The sequence below is a fragment of the Anas platyrhynchos genome, chromosome 3 (genome assembly GCF_047663525.1).
Source record: "Anas platyrhynchos isolate ZD024472 breed Pekin duck chromosome 3, IASCAAS_PekinDuck_T2T, whole genome shotgun sequence".
Taxonomy (NCBI): domain Eukaryota; kingdom Metazoa; phylum Chordata; class Aves; order Anseriformes; family Anatidae; genus Anas; species Anas platyrhynchos.
The window spans coordinates 88,619,020-88,632,452 of record NC_092589.1 but is presented as its reverse complement, the minus strand read 5'-3'; the positions used below and the strand labels follow the sequence as shown (position 1 = coordinate 88,632,452).

General features: G+C 38.1%; 1 protein-coding gene across 1 annotated transcript in view; it reads left to right on the top strand.

Annotated features, from left to right (window-relative positions):
- Positions 1-13,433, top strand: part of CD109 (CD109 molecule) — an 81,426-nt gene that overhangs the window by 54,928 nt on the left and 13,065 nt on the right. Inside the window, exons 24-29 of the mRNA XM_027454990.3 lie at positions 68-149; positions 2,303-2,531; positions 3,053-3,218; positions 4,250-4,440; positions 6,986-7,141; positions 7,231-7,296. Coding sequence (XP_027310791.3) covers positions 68-149; positions 2,303-2,531; positions 3,053-3,218; positions 4,250-4,440; positions 6,986-7,141; positions 7,231-7,296 — 890 coding nt within the window. The remainder of the gene's footprint in view (positions 1-67; positions 150-2,302; positions 2,532-3,052; positions 3,219-4,249; positions 4,441-6,985; positions 7,142-7,230; positions 7,297-13,433) is intronic.

Below are 13,433 nucleotides of genomic sequence, written 5' to 3'. Positions count from 1 at the left end.
TCATGTCAGCAGGAGGTTTGTACGGGAACCCATGTGTTCAATACCTGTCTCTGCTCTTTCACTGCAGGTTACCAAAGAGAGCTGCTTTTCCAGAGGGAAGATGGCTCTTTTAGTGCCTTTGGAAATGAAGATCCCTCTGGGAGCACATGGTAAGTAGTTCTGCCAGATTCACTTTGGAATTTGAGTATTTGAGATATTTTCCCTAAGACTAAAATTTTTTGTGAGGCTGGTAAAAGTTTCCAGCTGTATTAGCCCTCTGCCTGGTTTTCATTAGGTGTTTAGGCCAACTCTAAGGTCATTTCACTGAACAGCATGCTGTCAAGGCCATTATTAGGGCAAGGCTTTTTAATTTTGCAAAAGACAAACGATGAATTATTTTATCCATGGGAATAGCTGAATGAAATGCTTTGAGATGTTCTGTTGGAGAGGATAGCTTACCAGCATGGAGAAAACTTAAAACTGCTTTGGAAAAAAAGTGAATTAAGGCTACTCAGGGCTTGGCTTCTTGCTACAACAAAGAGTGAAATGTGGCTAACTGTGCAAAAGCAGAATGGTGATTGGATGTTTAAATCACCACTCCAGGCTCTCTGCTATCCAGAGCTGTTAAGTGGTTGAAACACACTCCAGTTTTATTCTCTAGTGCAACATATTTACTAGTATGTTAAGAAAGTGCCCAGGCATATTCCTGTACCCAGGAATTTAATTCCCGTTACCGTTTAATTATTAGCATAGTTCCTGTCAGCCTTCCAGACCCTGACACCCTCTTAACACCTTTTTGGTTATTCCTGCACCTGGTCTAGGAGTTAACGCACTGCAAGGTCCATGCCCATGCAGCACGTGCATTCAGCAACCCTGGTTTGGAAAGTAGTGGGGTTCACTGGTCTAGCTACAACTTGATTGGCACTAGATGTCTTCAGTAGCCAGAAGCAAATTCTGAGGATGTCAGACTTAGAAATATAGACGTGCCTCATCTGTCCAATTGCTCTAAGGATTTTGAACAACAGAGCATACTGATTCTGCCTGCTTAAGAACCAGTATCTAGGAGATTCTTCCCTAGCAGGCAAAAGCATCATAGACTCACCGTTACTCCTCTAGTATAAAGATGTATGTATGTATGTATTATGTATAAAGACATAAGGAAGTGGGAGTACTTTAAGTGTTGTATAGGTGACTCCATAGAGAACCCAGAGCTTGGTCTGAAAGTTTTTTTCTGTTGCTTTCCTTGAAGGAAGAACAGCAATAATGGCATAGCTTATCCTTGCAGTTGACTGAAACCATTTAATGCTCAGTCATCGTCATTGCTTCAAATAGATTTTCAGTTTTCTCCATGCTGGAGGCTGAGGATTCTATGAGACATTCCCTGTGGAGTGAACAGAGCTACTGATGAAAAAAATAATAATAAAAAAAAAAATTGTCCTGCTTGCATCTTAATACACCTCCTTTTCTGAGACTGTAAAACTCTTTTCAGTGCTGAATTTCACCTTAAGAAACGTTATAAGAAACTATAAGAAACTTATAGTAAGCATAGTAGTGGAAGCTAGATAGATAAACAGATAGAGACAAGTTCCAGCACTTTGTTTAGCTAATCCACATTTGGTTAGTTTAAATGTACTTACGTGCTTCAGCCAACTTCAAATAGAACTGTTCCAATTACTCTGCTGCTGATCCAGTACCTCATTGTGGAGTCAGTAAGCATCTTTCTTTGACTTCGTTGGGGTTTATCTTAGACTAGGTACTGATGGAGTGTAAAATGAAGATAATTTATCTCCATTGGCAACCCTGGTCCTTACATGGTGTGGTGACAGGTTACGTGAATAAACATTTAGCAAAGAAAGGAGTCAAAGCAGAACTTCAGATTATTGACGAATTAAACAAGGGTTGTTTCGATGATGTCATTGCAGGGATAATTGTGATAACTACCATCACACTTATAACTGCATTACTGTTAACTATGCCTTTGCCACTTTAGTCGTGCAACAGAAGGCAGGAGAGCAACGTTTGAATAAAGTTAAACAAATGCTGGAAGAGACTTGGATAAACAAAGATAAACAGAGTCTTGGAGCCTATATTCTGTGCTTATTTTTGAAACATAACAGCTGCAAAAGGGATTATCTTTAGGAACAAGGAAATAGCTTCATTTTTTGTGGATTAAGCTTAGTCTACTTTCTTGTCTGGTTGAAGCATGTAGTTTCCTCTGTGCTTAAAGGTGTGTGTAGAATACCTCACTATATTCTTACATCATGTTAGCAGAAGCTGTAAGATGTTGCTAATTTTGTCCTATTTAATTAACCTTTTCCCCAAGGTTATCAGCGTTTGTATTAAGATGTTTCCTTCAAGCTCATCCATTCATAGATATTGACCAAGATGTACTCATGGATACAGCTAAATGGATTGTTCGGCATCAGAAATTAAATGGAGAATTTCAGGAGCCTGGCAAAGTGTTAAACAGTGACCTCCAAGGAGGCACCAATAATCCAGTCACTCTCACAGCGTATGTCATGTCATCCCTTCTAGGGTTCTCAGATAAACAGGTATTGGAACTCATAAATGGAATTTATAGTTACTGAAATACTTCATAAACTGTCATACTGCCTGGCAAACACCTGGTAGTGTAAAGAAATAGAGGAACATCTGAGTAGAGACAAAACCTGATTTGGTAAAACTTCCTGTACTTTGGCTTACTACTTGAGACAATACAAAGTTGTGCTGTGAGGCCATCCAATTTTGTGTACCTTTGCAAAATCTAAAGACAATTGCTTTTAGCAAGAATATTATCATGTCTTCAGTCCAAGAATTTAAAAAGCAATTTACAGGGGGAACTATCCTTAGAGATGTTAAGTCATTCAGTTGATTTAATTGAGATTACTCATGTTCATAAAAGTGCCAGATCAAAAGGTTTGCCTCTGGGGTTCATGTCTGTGACTCTGAAAGAGATTTTCAGTATTTGGTTGCTTGAAGATAGTAATGTTTCTATTCCTGTACAAGTTTTTCCTTTATGTTGTAATATGTATTTTATTCATTGTATATTCTTCAATGTGATCTTCATTTTCAGCATGCTTATGTTATCAAGAGTGCTACAAACTATCTAGAAGATAAATTACAAGAAGGCATTTCGGATAATTATACCTTGGCACTTGTGACATATGCGTTGTCATGCGCCAAAAGTACAAAAGCCAAGGAAGCCCTGAGTATACTGAATGAGAGAGCAGAACACCAAGGTATTGCACAATAGTCTTCAACATTTATATAGATGGACGTTCTTCAATTTGAAAAATATCTGTCATATATTTACAGCTGCATATGGAATTAAAGAGAATCTTCTGGATTCAGATATATTTTGAGCTTGGCATATATAACAGGCTAGGAACTTCTAGAAAGCGTTAATGAAAAGTGTCCATAAATGAATGGCAATTCACAGCAAAGCTAGGCCTTCCAGTTTTAAGTACAGCAGCCTTGATGGGAGTACCATGATGCTGTCAAAGAACATTACTTGTCGGTTGTAAGATCCTTGTGGGTGGTTAGTTGAAATCAGTATTGGAATGAAGAGATGAAGGATTGGACTTCCCATGAGCTGGTATGGAGGTGTATTGCACTTTTTATAGTGACCAGTCATCTGATCACGTTTAGCCTCTTCTGAGTTCAACATGACTGAGTTTTGTTTCCTGTTTTGGTGGAAGAACAAACCATATGGTGCATAGTATATCGCAGTTTTGGGTTGAAAGTAGTAACTGTCCTCTTGAAAAACCTGAAGGAATTCATGTTCTAGACTAGAAACCGAGCCTCTAGAGTGTCCTTCCATCTTTACTGTGTTAGGCTTTTCAGTCAGTTACTTTTGGGAAGGGGGGATTTGCGCTTCACTCAGAGACAAGTCCTAGTGGGCAATCATAATGTTTGAAGTTCTTTCTCTAGTGGGTACCCCAGCAATGAGGTGGCTCTTCTACAAGGGCTCATTTACTTCAGGCTCACAACAGGAAGGGTTCACAGGGTAAAGTTCACTGAAATCAATGGGAATGACTATTTGGACTCCAGCTTTCTTTGTACCTATATTCAGCAACCTCTGAGGAAGTGCTTAAATTAGTCCTTTACTGGACATGCAATTCACTTAATTCACTTAATCTTAAATTCACGTAATTTTAAAGAACACTGATAAATCCAGTATGTAAGCAGAAGTTAACTCTTAAATAAGTCTTTCCCAGAAGTCCAAAGACTTCAGTCTGTGAATCTGAGGTTATTTTGGTTTATTTTTCAGGAGAATTTCGTTTCTGGATAACACCCGCTTCTGAGATGTCTGATTCATGGCAGCCACGGTCCATCGATATCGAACTTGCAGCATATGCTCTGCTGTCACACTTTCATCAAGACAGGTTAGAAGAGGGGATCCCTATTATGAAGTGGTTAAGTCAGCAAAGAAATCATCTGGGAGGATTTTCTTCTACTCAGGTAATATCTTGCTCAAGATGCTTTGTAGTACTTTGTGAATGAGCACTATATATACATATATATATATGTATATATATGTATATATATATATTTTAAATAGCTATTACTATTTTGTTTTTAAATAGTGATTACTGAGTTTTGTTTTGCTGTAACAGCCTTGGTTACATGCATATTTGCATTCTTTGCAGGATTGGCATCTTAAACCTAGACTACCAATTTTAGTAATTTGGCAAGTATAATAATAAAAAAAAAAACACCACACAACAGAATTAAAGGATCACCTTGATTATTTAAAATACTAAAACCCAAAGACGTTAAGTTAAGAAGAAGTGGTGCCTGTGGAAAAAAGAGTTGTTCAGACTTTCCAAGCAAGTGTGATAAATATCTGTGCTTATGTTTCTTCCAAGGAGAGAAACATCTTTCTATTCTTTCCATATGTGGGTCTACAAACTCCTGAAAGGCTATTAGCTAAGATAAGACAGGGGAATGGGTTTTAGAGGAACAGCCTAACCTAGTGCCTTTGTTGGCAGTTGATCTGAACTTCATAATATGCTGTGTCCTCATTATTACACAGAATTTTGATGGGCCATGAAATTTGGAAGATCTTCGTTATCTCCAGGAGGTTTCTGTGTTATTGAAACCACATCTTGTAAGCTGTGCTGGCATCCAGAAAATTTATATTACTTTGGATTGCATTACTTTAAACTTGCTTTTAAATTAACTACAAATGCTGGTCACAATAAAATGTCACACATCATCATACTGCTTGGTACCATTCTGTACAGGCTATTCTTCCTTATTTTCATATGTCAGTATTAATCTGAAAGAAAATAGTTCTATTAAATAAAATGTAATTTAAGAACCAGCCTGGCTCCCCAGAGGTTCTAGTATTTTCCTAATGTGTTAATTGTTGCTTATTATTTGAAGAGACTGATTGAAATACTGAATTGTTGGAAAAGCTTTCCTCTAATTCTCCAGAAATTGTTTTTACTTGAAAGTTTGAAACTCTAGCAGTGTATCATTTGCCCCTGAGGGTGAAATTAAAAAATGAATTTAATCCTTTTGTTTTTCTATAATCTAAACTATTTTGATTTCAAAATTACTCTAAATGTCTCTGTGGATGCCTTATTTAATTTGTGGAAATGACCCCATACTTTTTTTTTTTAACTTCTAAGATTGTTTTAAAAAATGTTTGGAGTGTTTTCTTGCATGGGTTTATTATATTAGAAACTTAATATATTGTTAAACAATAAGGAAGAAAGTAATCAATTGCATGTGCGATATAAGTCTGGGTATCATAACACACTGTAATTTGTGTACCTGGTATAACTTACCATGAATTTGCCATGGAGATGTTTTGCTTTATAATGCTTTCAATGTTGGGACATGAAATTATGTATATTTCATGTATATACAGGAATACAAGCCATACAACAAATAACATACATGTGAGTGCAGATATGCGCAAATTATGTAAAGCCTTTTGTTGTTGAGCAAGAGGGTCCTATGCGTCTGGCCTGAGATCCTATTTCCTAACTTTTATGTTAAGAGTTTTATGTTAACATCTTGAACGCTGACTGAATTAAAGGAAAGAAATGGAAATGTGACAAATACAAGGTCTTGAAAAGGGAACTTCAAGGTATTCTTTGATCTCTACAATTTAGGTAAGGGTAGGCTTGTTGCTACTTTCAGATGTTTAAAATGGGATTCCACAACAAGATCCTGCGGCTCTTTAGATCTATAAGATTGATCAGATATGTAAATCTGATAGGTTGCTGTAACTTCTTTCACTCCAATATGAAAGTATACAAACTGCAAAAATATCATAAAAACATTAGAAATGGTTATTAGAAATTAGTTGATTTTGTATTTTTTTTTCTTCAGAAAATAGCATGTCAAATACCGTGATGTTAAAATTCTCATCCCCTAAGCCATGCTGAACCAATTGCTCAAAAACTGACTCTTATGTTCAAAACCTGGAAAATTAAGACTGCAATCATACATAAAAATAAATAAAAGAGAATTATATATACATATATATGTTTATAAACATATTATCCTTTTTAAAATAAATACTGGTATTTTTCAGATGTATAGCTTTTGCTTCAGTCATCCAGGTACCCTGAAAAATTGCTGTAAAGTGCTGGATATTTAATGCTTCATCATTGCATACATCTGTAAAACAGCAGAATCATTACTTCCTTCACTGGCTTTCTCCTCAGTCTGGATGGTGCCTGATTCTGACTGTTATGTCTATCAGGGTGTTGGGTCTTCCATATAGCTTGCACGCAGCTCCCTTCGCTGGCTCCCACCACATTCTCCATTGCAAGTCATGGTGTCTAATCATTGCCCTGTGTTGTTGTCCCTCTTCTGCACTGGGATCCTTCACGCCAGTGGAATCCCAGTGGAGATGTGGATGTAGGTATATGAAGACTCCAGTATAGTCAACAAAAGGAGTGAGAAGGAAGCATGAACTCTTACAGGCATGGCCCATACAGTTCACTGTTCTTCTGTTTAACACTGAAATATTTATTTCTCTCAACAGGACACTGTAGTAGCTCTGCAAGCCTTGAGTCTCTTTGCAGCGCTCACCACTGCACACAAAACAGAGATGAATGTAACAGTGACAGCGCCTTCTTTGAAAACTCCAGAAGTATTTTCCATTGGTACTCAAAACCGCTTCCTGCTTCAGACCAAGGAGGTACTGTAGAAAGTGAGAAATGCCTTTGTAAAGCCTGCTGCCTGCAAGTGTTTTGAAAATACTGTTTCGCTCATCTGTCTTTCTTTTAGGTTCCCCCTGTGCAACCAATGACAGTTACAGTTTCAGCGGAGGGAAGCGGGTTTGCTGTCTTTCAGGTATGCAGTTATTTTACCTAAAGATATACTCTCTAAAAAGAAGGTATCTATTTTGGAAGCTTTATTAAATATGTCAGTAAGAACAGTCTTCTGAATTGTCTTAAACCAATACCAAAGCACTTTCCTTCTTGAGAAATGCTGTGAACCTAATGTTATGTGAATGTGCATATTCACACAATTGTGTATGCTGAATGGCTGGTCCTTTTAAGTGCTGTTGGATGATTGACAGTTTTGGAGCACTTTGTGGATCACAGTCATATCAAAATGACCCTGTCTTCCTGAGGAAATGCAGGGGTACTTTGTCAGTCGCAAAGGCCATGGTAAAAAAAGGCCCATGGACAGCATGAGCATGCTACTAGCTATTAGAATTATTTTGATTTTGTTGAAGTAGAATGCAACAACAGTGGAAAAGCTAAAAATAAAAAAAGGTATTACAGCCAGGTTTGCCAGCAATTTTTATGCTGCTCTGAAATAGTATAAAAGAATCAAAGGATCCTGCAAACTGCCAACAGTACGTGCTTAGCATTAGCCAAAATGGCAAGACATCAGGAGGACATGGCAAAGAGTGGAAGGAGGTATAATGATCCCCTCTCTGCCAGTGCTGCAGAAGGCTGTTTTAGTGGTATAACTTCAAACATCTTTACTTATATTTAAACAAATTAAGCTGGGGTCAGCACATACTGTATTTTAAAATTAGCAAACCGTAAATAGGCGTTTTATGCATTTCGGCTGCTTGCTCTTTCCACATAACAGATTATGTTCTGAACAAATTTTGCCTTCGAAATTTTCCCTAACCTAATGAGAAATATCATAAGAGAAGAAGGCTGTATTGGATCTGACATGATCTTGACTAATGGGTCTGTTTTTCCCCATTGTATGATCTGTGATGAAGGCTTGGAACCACATGGGTGAAAGAGAAGACCTTTGAAAAACTACAGATAGCACACGAATGTTAGTCTCTGAGCATGACAGAATTGTTCTATTACAAGTAAATAGATAAACTTACAGTTGCTGAGTCTAGCACAAAACAGGGCAGAGTTCCTACTGGACTCCTTCTGTTTATACCTGGGAAAGCTGAACAGGTCACCTTTAATGATCTCAAGGTTTTGTGCCTGGTTAGATTCCATCTCAAGTCCTTTCCTGTCCAACTTTCACTTCAGTGTTCTTATGCATCTGGAAAGCAAAAAGGCACCCTGATGGTTGTCTTTCATCCAAAAGCGTATTTGCCATTCATAAAGAAACCATGACTACCTATCAGCAATGACCAGCAGCTGGAGCTATACCTCATTCATTCTGCACCGTTTTGCAAAACTCACAGCACCATAAACCCATACCCATGTTTATTCATTCCCAGAAGAGCAAATGATGTGTTCCGAAGAGTTCAGAAGTTCTGGAAGGTATCTTAGATTCAGGCCATTAGGCCAAAATAGGAATGAACATCTCAGCAGGACAGCATTTACACATCTGTCATTTCAAATTGTGTGTGTGGTGTAACAGAGCAGGGCTCCAGAACAGCTAAGATTACTTAACCAATAATTGTTGAGAAATACTCCCTGATATTAGTTTTGTCATAAAAGCTGATCAGAAACCTTTGAGTGAATTGTTTCTTGCTGGAAAAGACTAATTTGTTGAAGTGAGTGCGTTTTGTGGAAGCATTGGTTCCAATTAAGTTTTTGCCAGGGGGTGAATTACACATCCAAATCAACATGTCTGATAAGGACCAAGCTGAGCTCTTCCACCTACAATAGTTAGCAGTTAACCCAGTGGTTAGTGGGCTCCTTGAGGGTGTATAGCACCATGGTTCAAGTTTCTGGTTTGTTGCATGAGCGTGCAAACGTAATCCCAAATAACTGGTGTTCAGGACCCAGCACCAGGTTACCATATTCATTCAGGTCACTGTGCTGTTGCCTTTTTTGCTTTGCAGCTTTGGGTCAGAAATAGTGTGACTTGATTCAAAATATTGTACTTAACATGCTGGAGTAGTTTCTCCAAAAACTTTTCTTAGCTGGGACCAATTTTTTCCTTCTGCTTCCTTTGGCAGGTCTGGTATTCTAAAATAAAAAGTACACTGATGCCATTTGAATGAGATTTCTCCTTTTCCCAGACACAAGCTAGATCTGGGTCTCATTTAATAAATCAGATAGCATATGACATTGTGATCGCATTTCTTCAGCTGGGTTTCATTGTCTCAGGCCCGCCAAAGTACAGTGGTGAGATTCACTGTTCTGGGATTTGACTTGCTGGCCAAATGTAGCATGTCAAAACAGTAATTCATTTAATTATCAGAAAACACAAGAGTTGGTCCATTAATGGAAAAGGCTGCTTTCCCAACAGAATGGTTTCTTAGAAAAAAAAAAAAGCTTTTTGTCTGTGTATATGAGTTGGCAGTGCCTTCACTCTTGACCCTGCAGGATCTCATAAAATGTATTTATAAAAGTGCAACTGCAAAAGCAGACACCGTACTTAGAGTTTTGTGGTCCTGTTGTCAACAGAATCTCCTAGCTTATCCCTTCATTATGCGAGTATAAACTTGGGATGTCCTAGGGCACTTACTCTGTAAGGGGAAGGAGAGGATGATTGTAGGGTTAGGGTATATGCAAGGGTCCTAAAAATAAATGAGTTAAAAAAGTGATCTAGGTGGTCTGCTGAAAGTCTTGGAAGAAATGTCTCTTTACTGTCTGGAGCCACTGTGAACTGAGCTTGGCAAATGCCTCAAAAATGTGGCATGGCCCATGCCTTCTGGGATGAAGGAGGTTGCCACTGAAATCCAAGACTAGCATCAGGGGCAGGGCTGGCAGGCTCAAAGAGGATGGATATGGACAAAGTGAGCAAGATCCCCTTGATCTCCTGGTCAGATAGAGAGAGCAGTCTGGAGAGAATCTTACATCTCCCTCTGCTCCATGGCAGGAACTGCTGGCTGGCATTGCTCCTCTCATCCAACCTTTTTCAGAATAGACCTGGACTCGCATGTATGAGAGCTAAACCAGCAGTTCTCACATGGCAGAGGGTGGACATAGTCTGTGTCTTTGGTAGAGGAAGGGAGTGAGAAGAAAACTGAGGATCACCTGTTACTCGTTACTGAAAAGCACTGACTGTTTTTTCCACTCACCATATTTTTACTAGGCTTAGGCAAAGGACTAGATCTTATTCAAAAAAGATACACTGTGAACTAACCAGTCAAAAAGGGATAGGAAAATAATTGGAGACGATTTCATTGAATTCATACCCTGTCAAGCACATTTATGAAGCTAGCTGAACAAAAAATAAAGAGACATTGATTAGAGTAATATAAATGATTAATGTTTTTGAAACCTAATGCTGTTGCTTGGATCAGAGACTGTTACAGGGACTTCTTTGATGCAGAAAATTTCAAATTTCTTTTCTTGGGCCCCTCACCAGGACTGGTTGCAGAGTGACAAGAGTGGATCAATTCTGCATTTAGCTTTGGCAGTCCCCTTTTTTAAAGGGGTTAAGATGAAATGCAGTTGCTCGTTTTGTTGATTTAATGCTAGTTTCTCTTTAATAGCCTTCTGTCCCCAAAATAACTGTATAAAGGAGGAGGCTTTAATTAAACTCTGTTGTGAAAAACATTTTCCCTTCATTGTCATGAGAAGTCAGGAAAAGAAAGTCAGACCGTAACAGCAATAACTCACTCCAAGAAAATACTAGCTGATTGACCTGTTCAGTATGTAGTTTCAGACATCCTGCTTTGGCAGTAAGTTCCCATTCATTAGCTTTTTCTGGCAAAAGTTGAAACAACTTCGTTTCTGTGATGACAAATCGCTGAGGTGCTGCCAGCTTGTCTTTTTACCAAATTTTCTGCATGCTTTTAACTGGCAGGCTTCTAAGCTGGCTTTCTCCTTGGTAGTGTCTTCTTCTGCAGAGCAGTTGTATAGATAAATCTTTGCTGTTACACCACTGCTGTTCTGAGTGTCTGTACAGAATTGTCTCTTCACTCACACAGCGTGATAAATTCAGGAATGCTGGGCAGGTTGACAGGAATACAGATATGTGTAGACTGAAAGAAAGAAAGAACATAATTTTCATATCAAGGAGTGAGGGATGTAGTAACAAAAACAAAGATGAGAAATTAAAACTCATCCATTTGCACTGACTTTCTATCCTATAACTTGGACAACCCTCGTCATACCTTTAAATTTGGACTGACAGTTTTCCTTTTGCTGCCAGAAACAGTTCTAAAGGGAATATAATTTTCCAGAAGCCCTCTTCATTCCCTTTTCTTTAGCCAAGCAAAGTGCATACTGGGGTCTTGAAAAGGGAATTATTTGAGCCATACTCTGATTATTTTTGTACAAAAACAAAGTTCCCTCTGCCATCTTGATGACTGAGGGAACATGTAATGATTATTTATCTGTGAAAACCGTATGAAAACTTTCATCATCGTTGAAAATCACAGTTCTGTCAAATAAATATCAACTAATCTTTGATAATAAATATTTTCATAGTTTCTTATATTTGATTTTGTCATTCTAGGGTTTTGAAAGTTGAGCTTTCTGATTCATCTCAATGAAGTTCTGAGTCACCAACCTCTTCTCTTGTCCTCTGTCAGAGGTGATGTCCTGTGTGTACCATAGCAAAGGGATACTGCAGTTACCATCAACATCACATGGGGTGTTAATCAGTCTAAAGCACCTTAGAATGTCTTCTTAAAGATAAATTTCACTTTTTATGTCTTTTTTGGCTATAAAAACATGAGTACGTTAGAGCGGATGCACTGGGACAACTGGTATTTTTCATTATTTATCCCACAGTGACCAGTGAAGGTTACTAGAACAGGGCAAATGTAGAGTGATATTTCACTGGTATACCCTTCTGTCCTTTACCAGTCTGTGTTGTGGGGCCTTCCCAATCCACAGGTCATCTTTGTGCCATCTCTGGCTTGGTAGATTTTTCTTCAATAGATTTTTCTTCCATAAATGCATTACTTTTTGAATCTTTCTAAGTTTTTGACAACCACAGCTTTTTGTAGCAAGTAGTTGTACACCTAATGGTGTAGTGCATGAAGAAGTGCTACCTTTTCCTCCTCTTGAATCTGCTCCCCATAGTTCATTTATTTGGAGAGTAGGTATAAGAGGAACTGTCTTGGGGCAGAGCAAAGCTCAGTCCTGTGAGTCCAATGTCTTGTTTTCCACAATAGCCAGAGATGGATGCTTAGGAGGAAGTGTAAGGACAAGATAATTACATATGTTACCTGATTGTCTTTTCTGCCTCTTACCGTGTATTATTTGAGATCTTTGTCTGGAGATAGTTTCTTTAAGCATAGAAAATCTCAGTGGGATTACATGAAGTTACCTATTTTGCCCTTGAACTCTTGTACAGTTTAACATTTACTGCATCCTGTGGGAAGGAATTCCACAATTTAATCTTGTGTTGCATGAAAAAACTGTTTCCTATTCATCTTTCCCATGATGGTCACTATTCTCTAGACCCTTAACCATATCCTTCCAACTTATGGCTGAAGAGTTGTCATGTATTTTTGCCATCTCTTAAATGGAAGTTATTCTCTGCCTTTGATCAGCTTTGTCAAATTTCTCTGCACCTTCTGAAATTATACCATATCTTTCTTGGAGTACAGAAGCTTCATGTTGGCTTTATAGTGTGTCATGATGTTCCTAGCCTTTGTTTATTTATTTTTCAACATTTTGATATTTTTGATGAGTGCTGAACACTGAGACGATATTTTCATAGATAAGCAAGTAAGTAGTAAGTAATTGGTTGGAAACCCATTATGTACATAAAAATTCTTTTATTCTGCAACTCTTTGCAGTAATCCTTGTCTTTGCTGCCTTAAAAGAATTGGCATGATCAGCAAACTTTATTGCATCAGCATTCACCTCATTTTCTACATCAATTATAGATGTTTAAAAGTGGTCACCCAGCACAGATTGCTTTAGGACTTAACTCCTTTTGTATATTTGTACCCTCCATTCTCGCCTTTTAACAGCCTTTTAACCCTTGGCATCTTCTTTTGTTTTGGTATCTTTGGTTAGTTACCTTCCTAACCAGCTATGTGCCTGCGTAACATAGTGCCTGCGGAACCTTATACTAGGTGGAGCTCTGTCCATGTTTTTTTGCTTAATTAGGGTAACTGATAGCAACAGGTATTCTTAAAAGTG